Raw genomic sequence first — 16,852 nt, forward strand, 5'->3', positions numbered from 1 at the left:
TCTGACTTCCCTGCCTTTTAATACAGTTGTCTGGACCATTTCTATTTATTATAATTATTGATATGGTCAGGTTTGAGTCTATCTTCTTATTTTCTATTTTTTACCCCATTTCTTTTTTCTTTGTTTCCTCTTTTTCTGTCTTCTTTTTTTTATTAATCAAGTATATTTTATTATTCAAGTTAATCTCCTTGTAGGCTTATTACTGTAACTCTGCCTTTTAATTTTAGTGTTGGCTTTAGGGTTCATAGTATACATATTTAACTTATCAACCTACTTTCAAGTGATATTATACCATTTAATGAATAGTGTAAAAATCTTTCAGTAAGACATCTATTATTCCCCTCCCAGCCTTTATGCAATTGTTGCCAGGCATTTTGCTTTTACATGTTATAAACACCACTATACATTGTTATTATTTTTATTTAAAAGAAAGACCAGCAAACTAAAACCTACCACCTGTTTTTGAAAATAAAACTATAGGGAATCATTTACAAATTATCTATAATTGCCTTTGTACTACAACAGCCGAGTTGAGTAGTTGCTACCTGCAAAATCAAAAATATTTACTATTTTGTGTGCATTACACAATATTTGCTGAAGTTCTGATTTAGGGAATCAATTATATTTTTAAAAGATTTAAATGATGAAGAAAAAATTATATATTTACCCATGTTGTTACCATTTCCAGAGCTCTTCATTTCTTTACGTTGATCTAGATTTCCACCTGGTGTCATTTTCTGGTAATATTTTAATCAGAAATATGAAACCTTAGTTGTGCAAGCATGTTGGCGATGAAGTCTTTCAATTTCTGTAAGTCTTTATTTTGCCTTTGGTTATTTAATGATACCTTTGCTGGGTAGAGAATCCTAGGCTGACAGTTTTCTTTTCAGTACATTAAAGTAAGATGTCTTCTCACTTGCATTGTTTCTGATGAGTAATCTGATACATCTACCTGTATATAACATTGTGATCATTAATTTCATGTATCAACTTGGCTAGGTGATGATGTCCAGTTGTTTGGTCAAGATAGTGCTGGTCTGATTATTACCGAGAGGGTATTTCATGGATGTAAGTCCGTTTGATTGCATTTATGGCTGATTACACATAAATCAAAAAAGACTGCCTCAGCAATAAGAGGAATCTCCTCATCCAATCATTTGAGGGCTTAATGACAGAACTGAGGATTTCAGTAGTCAGAAAGAATTTCTATCTGCTTTTCCTGGGGGAATTCATGTTCACCTTCACTGGAGTCCCCAACTTGCAGTTTCTCCTGGGGAATTCAACATTACCATCTAGTTCCCAACTTACTATACAGAATATACAGAACTTCTGCTATACAGCATTTAGACTTGCCAATTCCCCTGGGTAAGTGAGTCAATTCCTATAATAAATCTCTAACATTTACATCCTGTTGGATCTGTTTTTATGGAGTGCCCTAAGACAGTTTTTGATATTGGAAAGAGGGGTGTTGCTATTACAAATACCTAAAGATGTGGAAATGGCTTTTGAATGGGGTAGAGGCTAGAAGAATTGTGAGGTGCTGGATAGAAAAAACCTAGATTGCTTTACATTGAGGCCTTAGAAGGAAAAGGTGAATGTGTTATTGGAAACTGGCGGAAAGGTTTTCCTTGCTATAAAGTGACAGAGAACTTGGCAAAACTGTGTTTTCATGTCACATGGAAGGCAGAACTTACAGGCAATGAACTTGGATATTTACCTGAGGAGATTTCCAAGCTAAGTGTGGAAGATACAGCCTGGTTTCTCCTTATAGCTTATAGTAAAATGTGAGAGGAAAGAAACAGGTGAGAATTAAACTCTTAAGAACAGAAATTAATGATTCAGAAAATTCTCAGCTTATCCAAATAGGGAGAAGAGCCATAGCAGTCCTTTCAGGGACCTCCCTTAACTTTTGGGAAGTGAGTCCTCAGAGAACAGGATATCATGTGAGGGTTTAAGTGAACAACCCTTTACTGGAGATGGTATGGCTGAATATGGGTCCAGTCAGCCATTTCAGTGGAAGTCTGATGGTCTGAACCCCCTTGAATGGCATGTAAAGCTGAAAAGGCCTTGCAAAATCTGTATGAGCAGACCCACTGCCCGCCTGGGGTGAAAGGGATAGAGATGGGATGAACTGAAGGAAGAACTGGGGCAGAACTATGGAGGCAGAGATCTAGACTGAAAAGATCTCCTCAGGCCAAGAGATCAGCCCATCCACATGTGTAGAAAGAGCAGATCTGCCCCTGTGTTTGGAGGGCACAAGCCATCTGCCCTGATGCTTGAAGGGGGCAGGGAGAGTGCCACCATTCCAATGGTGAGATGGTGGGGCCTATGCCCTGGCATTTATGGAGGGCCTGGCTGTAGTGCCGATGCTTGGAGATGGTGGAGCCTACACCACGGTGTTTAGGGAGAACATGGCTGATGTGTGAGCATTTGGAAAGTGTGGGGCTGCTGCTCTAGCAGGCCTAGAAGACAAAGCATTGATCCATAGATAACCATGAGACATTTGAGATCTAATGGAGTTTCCCCTGTTGGGTTTTAGACTTGCTTGGGACTTGGGACCCATTTTGTTTCCAATTTCTCTCTTCTGGAATGGGAATGTTTATCCTACGTCTGTCCCACCATTGTATTTAGGGAGCAGATAACTTGTTTGCTAGGTTTCACAGGACCATCAGATGCAGAGGAATTTTGCACCAGGATGGAACATACCCATAACTGATTTTGATGAGACTTTGGATTTGAGTTGTTCCAAAATGGCTTAAGGCTTTTGGGATGTGATGGAATGAATGTATTTTGCATGTGGGAGGACTATGTCTTTTTGGGGCCTAGAGCATGGACTGTGGTAGATTGAATTATGTACCCCAGAAACAAACACTGTTCTTAATCTTACTCCATTACTGTAGGTGTGAAACCATTGTAAATAGGACATTTTGAAGATTATATTTTTAGTTAAGATGTGGCCAACCAAACCAGGATAAGTCTGAATCCTATTACTGGAAGACTTATAGAGAAGGCCATAGGGAGAAAGTCACTGAGGAGGAAAAGAAGCTGCAAGTGAAAAGAACCCAGAAGAGAAAGAAGACATTACTGTGTGCATTGCAATGTGATGGAAAAGCTAACAACCCAAGGATCACTGTCAGCCAGCCCCAGAAAACAACAATTTTGGGGAAGAAGGCACTGCCTTGGTGATGACTTGATTTTGGAGTTCTCTTAGCCTCACAACCATGAGCTAACAAATTCCTATTATTTAAACCAATCCATAGTGTGGTATCTATCTTAGTAGTAGGAAACTAAGACAGACAAGTGTTTTTTTCCTCTCTCAAGATTTCAAGATTTTCACTTCATCAGTAGTTTGAGAAATCTGATAATGATATGCCTTGACATAGTTTCTTCATGTGACTTGTGCCTAGGCTTCATGTGCCTTTTTTTTTTTTTTTAATTTTTATTGGGATTGTTCAGATACCATACAATTACCCAAAGATCCAAAGTGTACAATCAGTTGCCCCTGGTACCCTCATACAGCTGTACATCCATCACCGCACTTAATTTTTGTTCATTTTTAGAAACTTTTCATTATTCCAGACAAGAAATCAGGTGAAAGATGTAAAAAGAAAAAAAAAAAAAAAAAAGAAAAGGAAACTCGTATCCTCCCATATCCCTCCCAACCCCTCAATTGTTGACTCGTAGTTTGGTAAAGTATATTTGTTACTGTTTGTGAAAGAATGTGGAAATAACTACTAACTGTAGTATATAGTTTGCAATAGGTATATATTTCTTCCCTATATGCTCCTCTATTATTAACTTCTAGTTGTATTATCATACATTATCATACATTCCATACATGGAAGAGTTTTCTAACATTTGTAAAGTTAATCATGGACATTGCCCACCACAGGATTCAGTTTTATACATTCCCATCTTTTGACCTCCAACTTTCCTTCTGGTGACATATATGACTCTGAGCTTCCCCTCTGCATCTCATTCACGCACCAATCGACACTGTTAGTTATTCTCACATCTTTCTACCGACACCTCTGTTCATTTCCAGACATTTAAGTTCATCCTAGTTGAAAATTCTGCTCATATTAAGCAACCGCTCCCCATTCTTAAGCCTTGTCCTATATTTTGGTACCTTACAGTTCACGTCTATGAGTTTACCTATTATAATTCATTCTTATCAGTGAGACCCTGCTATATTTGTCCTTATGTGTCTGGCTTATTTCACTCACTATATTGCCCTTGAGGTTTTGTCATCAACCCATTTTTTTTTTTTTTAAGATGCTTTTGTTCACATAGCATACATTCTGTGTATCCTAACTAAACAATTGATGGTTCTCTGTATGGTCACATATTTATGTGTTCACCACCTTCACCACTATCTATATAAGGGCATCTACATTTCTTCCAGAAGGCTGGAGGGATAGTCAAAGAAAGTAGAGAGGCAAAAGAAAGAGGAAAAAAAAATGACAGCTAGGAAGTAGCAAAAGGAAAAGTAACCTTAAAGTAGAGTAAAGAGTCAGACAACACCACCAATGTCAAGTGTCTAACATGCCTCCCCTATGCCTCCCTTATCTGCATTTACCTTGGTATATCGCCTTTGTTACATTAAAGGAAGCATAATACAGTGATTCTGTTAGTTACAGTCTCTAGTTTACGTTGATTGCATCCCTCCCCCAATGCCTCCTCATTTTTAACACCTTGCAAGGTTGACATTTGCTTGTTCTCCCTCGTAAAAGAACGTTTGTACATTTTATCACAATTGTTGAACACTCTAGATTTCACCAAGTTACACAGTCCCATTCTTTATCTTCCCTCCTTTCTTCTGGTGTCTCACATGCTCCCAACCTTCCTCTCTCAACTGTATTCATAGTTATCTTTGTTCAGTGTGCTTACATTGCTGTGCTACTATCTAGCAAAACTGTGTTCCAAATCACGCACTCCTGTCTTCTCCTATCACTCCGTAGTGCTCCCTTTAGTATTTCCTGTAGGGCAGTTGTCTTGTTCACAAAGTCTCTCATTGTCTGTTTGTTGGAAAATATTTTGAGCTCTCCCTCATATTTGAAGGACAGCTTTGCTGGATATAGGATTCTTGGTTGGCGGTTTTTCACTTTCAGGATCTTAAATATATCACACCACTTCCTTCTTGCCTCCATGGTTTCTGCTGAGAGATCCGCACATAGTCTTATTAAGCTTCCTTTGTATGTGACGGATTGCTTTTCTCTTGCTGCTTTCAGGATTCTCTCTTTGTCTTTGACATTTGATAATCTGATTATTAAGTGTCTTGGCATAAGCCTATTCAGATCTATTCTGTTTGGAGTATGTTGTGCTTCTTGGATGTGTAATTTTAAGTCTTTCATAAGAGACAGGAAATTTTTGTTGATTATTTCCTCTATTATTGCCCCTGCCCCCTTTCCCTTCTCTTCTCCTTCTGGGACACCAATGATACGTACATTTGTGTACTTTGTTTCATTCTTAAGTTCCCGGAGACATTGATGATATTTTTAAATTCTTTTCTCCATCTGCTCCTTTGTGTGTAGGCTTTCAGATGTTTTGTTCTCCAGTTCTTGAGTGTTTTCTTCTGCCTCTTGAGATCTGCTGTTGTATGTTTCCATTGTGTCTTTCGTCTCTTGTGTTGTGCCTTTCATTTCCATAGATTCTACTAGTTGTTTTTTTGAACTTTGGATTTCTGCCTTATGTATGCCCAGTGTTTTCTTTACAGCCTCTGTCTCTTTTGCAAAATATTCTCTAAACTTTTTGAATTGATTTAGCATTAGTTTAAATTCCTGTATCTCAGTTGAAGTGTACGTTTGTTCCTCTGACTGGGCCATAGCTTCGTTTTCCTTAGTGTATGTTGTACTTTTGTGTTGTCTAGGCATCTGACTTCCTAGGCCACCCCAATAAGGTTTTCCCAGACAAGAACAGGCGCAGGTCACAGAAGGAGGTAATATTCAGTATCTGGCTTCCCTGATGGTTTTTCTTAGAGGATTGATAAACCGGTGCTTTTCTGCCTGGCAGGTGCACCTGTCAGCCTGTCACCGCCTGTGTAAGAGGGTGTGGCCTGTGGCTCTCCTTCTCCAGGCTTTGGGGTCTGGTTCCAGAAAGGCAGGCAGTACAGCTGGGCCCCTCCCTTTCATCTTGGGAAGCTATGTCCCTTCCAGAGAGGTCATCTGCATATCAATAAGTTCTTTGTTTCTCTGACTCTGCTGATCAAAGTGTTTTGATTTTAAAATGGCTGAGGCTGTCTTTACTGCAAAGTGCTGAAGGCTGAAAACGGCTGAGGTTTTCTCCACAGAGAGAGAAAGGGACAGAAAAGCTCCCAGGTTCACCCATCAGCCAGAGATAGTACAATCCTCTTGGCTCCCTGTCCTGAGACAGATATGTCCCCGACTCTCCCAAGGTCAGTTGTCACCAAAAGCCTCTGTCTGCTTGTTGAGGATTCACTGTCTGTATTGAGCAGTTAACATTAAAACCCCAGTTGGAGCTGGGCTGAGAGAGTGCTGTTCTCTAGCACTGCGAGGCTTCCGTGAGGGGGGTCTCTCAGTTCTCAGCTCTCAGAGGGGGTCTGCAGTTTTACTTACAGACTTTATGCTGCGATCTCAGGCATTCCTCCCAATTCAGGTTGGTGGATGATGAGTGGACAGTCACGTTTGTCTCCCCTCAGTTATTCCAGGTTATTTACTAGTTTTTGGTCATTTATGGATTGTTCCGGGGGGGACTAACAGTCTTCCACTCCTCTTTATGCCGCCACCTTAGCTCCTCCCCCTTCATGTGACTTCTTGAGTGTGGGTTTATAGTTTTAAGTTTAGAAAACTTTTGGCCTTTTTTTTCTTCAAATATTTTTTTCTGTCCTTCCTTCCCCAATTAACCATTTATTATGCCACTTGAAGTTGTCTGATACCTCAATGACATTCTTTACATGTTTTTTTCCTTTGAGTGTTTCATTATTTTATAACACTACCATGCCTTTAACTTTATTAATTTATTATTCTGCAATGTCTGATTGGCTATTAATTCCATCTAATGTATTTTTCTTATCATTATTGAAATTTTTAATCTCTAGATGTTCAGTTTAGGTATTTTTTTATATCTTCTGTGCCTTTACTTAATTTTTTGAACATATTTAACATATACATATATGTGCACACACATATACTCATATGTAACATAATACAGTTATAATAATTTTAATGTCCTTCTCTGCTAATTCTAACATCTGTATACTTTCCGGACTGGCTTTGATTGAGTGTCCTCTTCATTATGGGTCATGTTTTCTTACCTCTATTCATGTGTGTTAATATTTGACTGGATGCCAGACATTGTGACTTTTACCTTGTTGGTTGTTGGATATTTTCCTATTCCTATAGATATTCTTAGCTTTATCCTGGGATGCAGTTATATTACATGAAACAGTTTGATCTTTTTGGTTCTTGCTGTTATAATTTGTTTGGAAGATCTGGGCAGTGAAGAGTGTAGGCTAATTATTTTCCACTACTGAGGCAAGAACTTCCTGAGTACTCCTCCCAATGCTCTGTGAATTATGACTTTTTAGTCTTTTTACTGGGAACAGGCACTATTCCCAGACCTGTTTGAGTACAAGGCACTTATTCTAGTTTGCTAATGCTGCTGGAATGCAAAACACGAGAAATGGACTGGTTTTTATAAAGAGGGGTTATTTGGTTACTTAGTTACACTCTTAAGGCCATAAAGTGTCCAAGGTAACACATCAATAATCAGGTACCTTCATTGGAGGATGGCCAAGGGCATCCGGAAAACCTCTGTTAGCTGGGAAGGCATGTGACCGGCATCTGCTCCAAGTTCTGGTTTCAAAATGGCTTTCTCCCAGGATGTTCCTCTCTAGGCTGCAACTTCTCTTCAAAATGTCACTCTCAGTTGCTCTTGGAGTGTTTGTCCTCTCTTAGCTTCTCTGGAGCAAGTCTACTTTCAATGGCCATCTTCAAACTATTTCTTACCTGTAGCTACTCTCTCAGCTTCTGTGCATTCTTCAAAGTGTCCCTCTTGGCCATAGCAAGTTCATTTCTTCTGTCTGAGCTTATACAGTGCTCCAGTAAACTGATCAAGGCCCATGCTGAGTGGGCGGGACCACACCTCCATGGAAATTATCCAATGAAAGATCTCGCCCACAGTTGAGTGATCACATCTCCATAGAAACATCCAATCAAAAGTATCCAAACCAATCAACACCAATAGTTTCCTGCTCACACAAGACTGCATCAAAGATAATGGCATTTTGGGGGACATAATACATCCAAACCAGCACAGCACTGTTTCATCTTATCTTTTCAGATGGTGGTTTCTCTTGCCTTGGGCAGTTTCCTCACATACATGTGCTGATTGGTATTCTGAAGAATACTCAAGGGAGGCATTCCGTAGATCTCTGGGATTCTCTCCTGTGCAGCTCTCCCCACTCTGGTACTTTGTCCTATGAAGTCTAGCTTGATTTCCCCACACTCTGTTGCATCTCCTCAATTTAGGATTCCACTGAGCACCTCCTCTGTTCCCCTTCACTGTGCTGTGGCCTAGAAATGCCCTCAAGGCAGTAAGCTGGTGTAACTGTAGGGCTCACTTTGTTCCCTCTCAGGGATCACTGTACTTCACTGTCTGATGTCCAAGTTATTAAAAACTGATGTCTGATGTATTTTATCCATTTTTTTGTCTTGTTTTTCAGTCATTTCAGGCAGATGGTGAATACAGTCAGTGTCATTCCATCTTGGCTGGAAAAAGTCAGATATTTTTTCTTCTGTCTTCTATTTGGTAAGGTTTGGGGCAGGTTTGTCATCATCACTTACTATGTTGATCCCTAAATTCCAGTTAGTGGAAGGGGAAAGTAGGAGACCGTATTTATGCCTCTTGGACTGAGCCTTGCTGTCCAACTTAGCTTTAACCAGTCTTCTGGTCCAATGTTTACCAGATACATGCTCAGCTATTAATAAATTTATACTCTGCTTTCTATTTATATAGGTTCTTTGCATAAAGCTCTTTCATTTCAGGACCTCTGGAAATAATGGAACATTAAGAGGAAGGATTACCTAAATATCAAACTTCCAACATGGTCACCAAGAACCCTCAGATTTTAGAGGTGTGTGGGTGTATGAAACAGAGATAGAAAATGAACCTAGAGACAAACAACAATAAAGTCACAACAACATGAATGTGAAAAGTACCATTATATACTGTGAATGGTTGGATCAAAAGAGAGAAATAAGAATTCTAATTGTCTGAAATTTATAAACCACTAACTTACCACATAAAATTAGAGAAGTATGGAAGATTCGGAGAAGCAGCAAAAGACAAGAAAGCAGAGGGGCTCAGCAAAAGGTAAGGTCATTAGAATTAATGACAGGGGTAGTGAATCACTCAAAAGGTAGAAAGGAAAATGACCTACAGAGACATACAGGATTATAAAGTTAAGAACTCAGAAGGGAGAAGCAAATAATACCTCATCTGCAGTACTGTGGCCAGAGAAGTTGGAAGATATGGACATTTCTATTGGGAAAAAAGTGCTGGCAATTTTATAGCGATAAAATCATGAGAAGCAAATAGTCAAACGCTACACCTTATTAGCTTCAGGAAGATCATTAACAGTCTAGCACATATTAGAATCCACATGTGTGTATATATGTGTTTGAGTGTACGTATGTAGCTAATGATATTCACTGACTGGCAGCTACATCTAATCTTTCTGGAAGATTCAGAATAGTCAAAGTTTTACTGTATTATTGCAAAAGAAGCAATGACCAAGTCTTGCTGATATAGCATGAGAAATAACTCATTCAACCAAAATCCCCTTCACTACTGACTGTACCTCTATGGTCTATATAACCATAAAAAGACTCCAAATCCATTAACTCTATAGTAAGCCACTGCATTGCCTTATTACCAACAATAAGTAAACATATACATCTGAGACATTGTTTTGTTGGTGACTATTATGTAACACTGATATCATGGCACAGAAGCCTACATACTGGATGTCTTCTGACATAGTCATCCACTTGTTGCTTCAGTTCAACTCTGCGCGCATCAGTGAGTCCTTGGAGGCCTTGCCAAGGAGCAAATTGTTTCTTTTTCTTATGGCATTTGGCTAAGAATTTAAGAGCCTGAAAAAAACAAAAAAGAAAAGTTTGTGGCTTTACTCCTCTAAGATATTAGTTAATGAAAGTTTCTAGTAAGCTGTAAGTTACATAGAAATATTTTTTCCCTATGACATATGGTAGAGACAATACTACAACTCTGAGTGTGTACCTTAGTGTGTATGGGGAGAAGAATGGGATAGTGACAGGAGGTGAGGGAGGATGACTTCTTTGCTTTTGATATATTTACATACCATACGATATATCCAAAGTTTACAATCATGGCTTTTAGTATCATCACAGGGTTGTGCATTCATTAACACAATCAATTTCAGAACATTGTCATTACTCCAAAAAGAAAAACCCCATATATCTAAGCAGTCACCTCTCAATCCCTCTATACTTCCCCAGCCCTACATAACCACTAATTTAATTCTGTCTATAGATTTATTTATACTTACTGTTCTAGTTTGCTAATGCTGCCATTAAGCAAAACACCAGAAATGGATTGGCTTTTACAAAAGGGGTTTATTTGGTTACAAAGTTACAGTCTTAAGGCCATAAAGTGTCCAAGGTAAGTCATCAGTAATCGGGTACCTTCACTGGAGGATGGCAAATGGCGTCCGGAAAACCTCTGTTAGCTGGGAAGGCACGTGGCTGGCGTCTGCTCCAAAGTTCTGGTTTCAAAATGGCTTTCTCCCAGGATTCCTTTCTAGGCTGCAGTTCCTCAAAAATGTCACTCTTAGTTGCTCTTGAGGTGTTTTTCCTCTCTCAGCTTCTCCAGAGCAAAAGTCTGCTTTCAAAGGCCGTTCAAAACTGTCTCTCATCTGTAGCTCCTGTCTCAGCTCCTGTGCATTCTTCAAAGTGTCCCTCTTGGCTGTAGCAAGCTCTCTCCTTCTGTCTGAGCTTATATAATGCTCCAGTGTACTAATCAAAGCCCATGCTGAATGGGCAGGGTCACACCTCCATGGAGATTATCCAATGAAAGATCTCACCCACAGCTGAATGATCACATCTTCACGGAAACATCCAATCAAAAGTCCCCAACCTAATCAACATCAATAGTTTCCTGCCCACACAAGACTGCATCAAAGATAGAGTTTTGGGGGACATAATACATCCAAACCAGCACACTTACATTTCATACAAATGGAAAGATGCAATAAGTAAAGTAGTACTTTGTGTCTGATTTCTTTTACTCAGCATAATGTTTTTTTCTTAATTATTCTTTTTTATTTTAATTAGAGAAGCTGTAGGTTTATAGAAAAGTCATGTATAAAATATAATATTCCCATATACCACCTTTGGTGACACTTTGCATTAGTGTGGTACCTTTATTACAACTGATGAAAAAATATTAAAATATTACTGTAAACTACAGCCTATTGTTCACATTAGGTATATTTTTCCCTTATATCACCCTATTACTAATGTCTTGTAATAGTGTCATACATTTGTTATAATTCATGAAAGAATATTCTTATATTTGTACTTTAACCACAGTCATGTCAACAGCAGGGTTCCCTGTGTTATACAGTCCCATGGTATATTTTCCAACTTTCCTTATAGTGACATACATGACCAAAATTTCCCCTTTTGACCACCTTCACAAATGTAATTCAGCACTGCTAATTACACTCAGAATAATGTGCTACTATCACCACTATCCATTTCCAAACATTTACAATGAAACTAAATAGAAACTCTGCAAAAATTAAGCATCAGCTCCCCATTCTCTCCTCCCTTTCCATCTCCTGGTAACGTATATTCTAGAACTTAACTCTACGAGTTTACTTACGACAATTAGTTCATATCAGTGAGATCAAACAATATTTGCCCTTTTGTGTCTGGCTTATTTCACTCAACGTAATGTCCTCAAGGTTCACCCATGTTCCTGCACGCATCAAAACTTCATTCCTTCTTACAGCTCAGTAATATAGCATGAATAAACCACATCTTGTTTATCCATTAATCAGTTGATGGACACTTGGGTTGCTTCAATCTTTTGGCAATTGTGAATAATGCTGCTATGAACACTGGTATGCAAATGCCTGTTTGAGTCCCTTCTTTCATCTTCTGGGTCTATACCTAGTAGCGGGATAGCTGTATGTGCCGGTTTGAATGTATTGTGTCCCCCAAATGCCATTATCTTTGTGGTTTTGTGGGACAGACGTTTTGGTGCTGGTTAGATTTGCTTGGAATGTGCCCCACCCAGCTGTGGGTGGTGACTTTGGTGGGATACTCCCATGGAGGCGTGACCCCACCCATTCAGGGTGGGCCTTGATCAGTGGAGCCATATAAAACATGCTGACTCAAAGAGACTGAACTGAGTGCAGCTGTGAGTGACGTCTTGAAGAGGAGCAAGCTTGCTAGAGAGGAACGTCCTGGGAGAATGCCATTTTGAAACTAGAACTTTGGAGCAGACGCCAGCCGCGTGCCTTCCCAGCTAACAGAGGTTTTCCGGACACCATTGGCCATCCTCCAGTGAAGGTGCCCAATTGCTGATGTGTTACCTTGGACACTTTATGGCCTTAAGACTGTAACTGTGTAGCCAAATAAACCCCCTTTTTATAAAAGCCAATCCATCTCTGGTGTTTTGCATTCTGCAGCATTAGCAAACTAGGACACTGTATCATATGGTAATTCTGTATTTAGTTTCCTGAGGAACCACCAAACTGTCTTCCAAGCAGCTGCACCATTTTACATTCCTACCATCAGTCAATAAGTGTTCCTATTTCTCCACATCCTCTCTAACACTTCTAGTGGGTGTGAAATGGTATCACATTGTGGTTTTGATTTGCATTTCCCCTAACAGCTAGTGATGTTGAGTGTCTTTTCATGTGCTTTACAGCCATTTGTATTTCTTCTTTGGGAACATGTCTACCTTGTATCCTGCCACTTTACTGAGCTCAATTATCAGTTCTAATGGCATTCTTGTAGTTTTTTCCAGGACTTTCTATATATAGGATCATCATCTGCAAATAGTTAAAGCTAATTACTTCTTCCTTTCCAATTTGGATGCCTTTTATTTCTTTTTCTTGCTTAATTGCTCTAGGTAGAACTTCCAGCAATGTTAAGTAACAGTGGCGACTGGGGCATCCTTGTCTTCTACCAGATATTGAGGAAAAGCTTTCAGTTTTACACCATTGAGTATGATGCTAGCTGTGGGTTATCTGTATATGCCCTTTATCATGTTGAGGAGGTATGCTTCTATTCTTATCTTTGGAGGTTCTTTTATCAAGAAAGGATGCTGAATTTTGTCAAATGCATTTTCTATGTCAACTGAGATGATAATGTGGTTTCTACCCTTTTTGTTAATGTGGTGTAATACATTAATTGATTTTCTTGTATTGAACCATCCTTGCATACCTGGGATAAAACCCACTTGATCATGATGTATGATTCTTTTAAGGTGCTGCTGGATTCGATTTGCAAGTATTTTTTTAAGGATTTTTGCATCTATATTCATTAGAAAAATTGGTATGTAATTTTATTTTCTTGTAGAATTTTTATCTGGCTTTGGTATGAGGATGATGTTGGTTTCACAGAACGTATTAAGTAGTGTCCCCTCCTTGATTTTTTGAAAGAGTTTGAGCAGAATTGGTATTAATAATTGGAATGATTGGTAGAATTCACCTGTGAATCCATCTGGTCCTAGGCTTTTCTTTGTTGTGAGGTTTTTGATAGCTACTTCAATCTCTTTGCTTGTAATTGGTCTGTTATGGTCTTCTGTTTCTTCTGGAGTCAATGTAGGCCGTTTGTGTGTTTCTAGGAATCTGTCCATTTCATCTTGGTTGTCTAGTTTTCTAATTTGTTGGCATACAGTTGTTCATAGTATCTTCTTATGATTCTTTTTATTTCTTTGGGTCAGTAGTAATGTCCCCTCTGTCATTTCTAATTTTTAAAATTTCCACCTTCTCTTTTTTCTTTGTCAGTCTAGCTAAGGGTTTCCTAATTTTATTGCTCTTCTCAAAGATCAAACTTTTGGTTTTATTAATCTCCATTTTTAAATACTCAATTTTATTTTATTCTTCTCTAATCTTCATTATTTCTTTCTTTCTGCTTGCTTTGGGTTTAATTTGCTGATCTTTATCTAGTTCCTCCAGTTGTGCAGTTAGGTCTTTGATTTTAGCCCCTTGTTCTTTTTTTTTTAATTCAATTTTACTGAGATTGTTCACATACCATATAATCATCCAAAGTGCACAATCAATTGCCCACAGTACCATCACACAGCTGTGTATCCATCACCACAATTCATTTTTTTCCAAATTTTTAGAACATTTTCATTACTCCAGAAAGGAAATAAAAACAAAAAAGAAAACACAAATCCTCCCATACCCCTAACCAGCCCCCCTCCATTACTGACTCATATTCGTATAGTACATTTGTTACTGTTGATGAAAGAATGCTAAAATACTACTAACTATAGTATATAGTTTGCAATCAGCATATTTTTTCCCTACATAGCCCTCTATTATTAAATTCTAGTTACAGTGTCATATATTTGTTCTAGTTCATGAAAGAGATTTCTAATATTTGTATAGTCAATCACGGACATTGTCCACCACAAGATTCACTGTTTTTTACATTCCCATATTTTAACTCCAACTTTCCTTCTGGTGACATATGTGACTGTAAGCTTCCCCTTTCCACCACATTCACACATCATTCAGCACTGTTAGTTATTCTCACAATAACATGCCACCTTTACCTCTGTCCATTTCCAAACACTTAAGTTCAACCTACCTAAACATTCTGCTCATAATAAGACACTGCTTCCCATTCTTTAGCCTCCTTCTATATCTTGGTAACCTATTTTTCATGTCTACGAGTTTACATAGTATAATTAGTTCATATTAGTGAGACCATACAAAATTTGTCTCAGAATGGGATTATGTTCAGTTTCAGTTTCCCTGAGGGTGTATCTTAGAAGATTTACAGACTTTCCTGTGAGGCCTCTAGCCACTGTGCTTTTCCTAACCTGCCCAGCATGTGGCACCTGTCAGCCTGTCACTCCCAACTGGTATTAGGAGGTGTGGCCCCTTTAATTCTCCTTAGGTTGTTTCTAGTTTGATTGTTTCCCCCTAGGTGCTGGGGTTTGAGTTCTGAGGGAAGGCTGGCACTAGAGCTGGGCCCCATCTCCTTCCTCTTAGGGAAGATACACACCCTAGGGTGTTATCTTCTGCATTTGAATTTCTCCTTTGTCTCTCTGACTCTGTTGTCTCCACCCCTGTTTGGGTCAGAGAGCTGCAAACTGAAAGTGGCTGAAGCTCTCTCCATTGAGCCAATCAGATTGAGAGAGAGAAAAAGGGAATGAAAGCCCGTTTTCAGAGCTAGTCCATGGCACCCCAGTTTCACCTGTTGGTTAGAGAGAGCACCTGGTCTTCTAGGCTCCCTTTCCCAGGGCACAGACATTCTTTGGCTTTTTAAGGTCAGTCGTCACCAAAAGCCTCTGTCTGCTTGTTAGTGGTTTGTCTATGTTTGCAGCTTGTGTTCAGCAGTCCACATTTGTTAATTAAAACCCCAGTTGGAGGTGGGCTGAGCTCTGCGACTGCTGCCTCTCCTACAGCGAGGTTGTGCAGCTCAGCCTGCTGTGGGGGGGAGGGGACTGGGGGTGGTTTCCTGGAGCATTCTGCAGTTTTTACTTACAGCTTTTATGCCGCGATCTCAGTCATTCCACCCAATTCAGGTTGGTGTACAATGTGTGGACAATTGTGGTTGTCCACCAGCAGTTATTCTCGATTATTTACTAGTTGTTCCTGGTTGTTTATTAGTTGCTCCAGGGGACTAACTAAATTCTACTCTCTCTATGCTGCCATCTTGCCCCTCTCATTTTTAAGTTATACAGTATACTATGATTACCTTTCCTTATTTCCACATTTTTCATAATTCAACATAACTAATAATTCTCCTTTTTTACTCCTGTGCTTTGTTCTGTATGTACTTATCACTAATTATATTTCATGATGTGCACTAATTGTCAATACATTAAAACACATCAGGCATTCTTTCAAATTCATTTTCTTGGATCCCTTTTCTGGAACTTTGTAACCCATTCAAATTAGACTGGTACATAGCTGTCATCCTGGTATCGTCATTCATTATCATCTAGCTGATTCTTTTCATCCTTCCCTTGTGTTTCCTGGATTTCATGTTGCTTTCTTTCTTGGGATTACTGCATCGTTTTAGGGACTTTGCCATGTTTGACCTCCTGGTCTGGTCCTCTTTTTTTTCGCCCTGCTTTCTAGATTTCCTGAACATTTCATCCCCAGCCCTTTTATTGTTTCTTTCATTTTTTTTCTGTCACATTTTATTGTTTTGGCTCTCTCTCTTCTTTTAATAGCATCCTGTTCTTGTTTCATGTATTATCTTCTCTTACCTCTCTGAAAAAATTAATAATAGATGTTTCAAAAGTTTTCTTATCCCTGAAATATTTTTATTCCTACCAAATAGTTTTATTCTGTTTGTTTTGGCCTTTATTTCCCTCAGATGTCCAGTAATACTTATTTTCCAACTGATATTTAAGAGTAGGCACTAAAAAGCTATTTAGAAATTCTGAGCAGGTGGATAGGGCTTATCAACTCTGTACTTCACTATAGGGCTATTGAACCAGGCTTTTTTGTTGTTGTTGTTGGGATATTGGACTGTGAGTATAGTTATAAATTTTCTCTTGGGCTGTTCAGATTTCCACTGTTAGAAAACCACTTCCAATCTATTATCTGGAGGATATAAGCCTGGCTGACAGGTCTTTGGAAATTGAGAAG

General features: G+C 38.9%; 1 protein-coding gene across 5 annotated transcripts in view; it reads right to left on the reverse strand.

Annotated features, from left to right (window-relative positions):
* The window catches only part of IQCB1 (IQ motif containing B1), a 123,208-nt gene that overhangs the window by 19,618 nt on the left and 86,738 nt on the right, over positions 1-16,852 (reverse strand). For 4 of the 5 annotated variants that reach the window (XM_037836581.1, XM_037836572.1, XM_037836562.1 and 1 more), the window contains one exon: positions 9,984-10,115. The exons of the other annotated variant lie outside the window; for it this stretch is intronic. In XM_037836581.1, the coding sequence (XP_037692509.1) occupies positions 9,984-10,115 (132 nt within the window). The remainder of the gene's footprint in view (positions 1-9,983; positions 10,116-16,852) is intronic. 5 annotated transcript variants of the gene reach the window in all.

This window comes from Choloepus didactylus, chromosome 1, assembly GCF_015220235.1.
Source record: "Choloepus didactylus isolate mChoDid1 chromosome 1, mChoDid1.pri, whole genome shotgun sequence".
Taxonomy (NCBI): domain Eukaryota; kingdom Metazoa; phylum Chordata; class Mammalia; order Pilosa; family Megalonychidae; genus Choloepus; species Choloepus didactylus.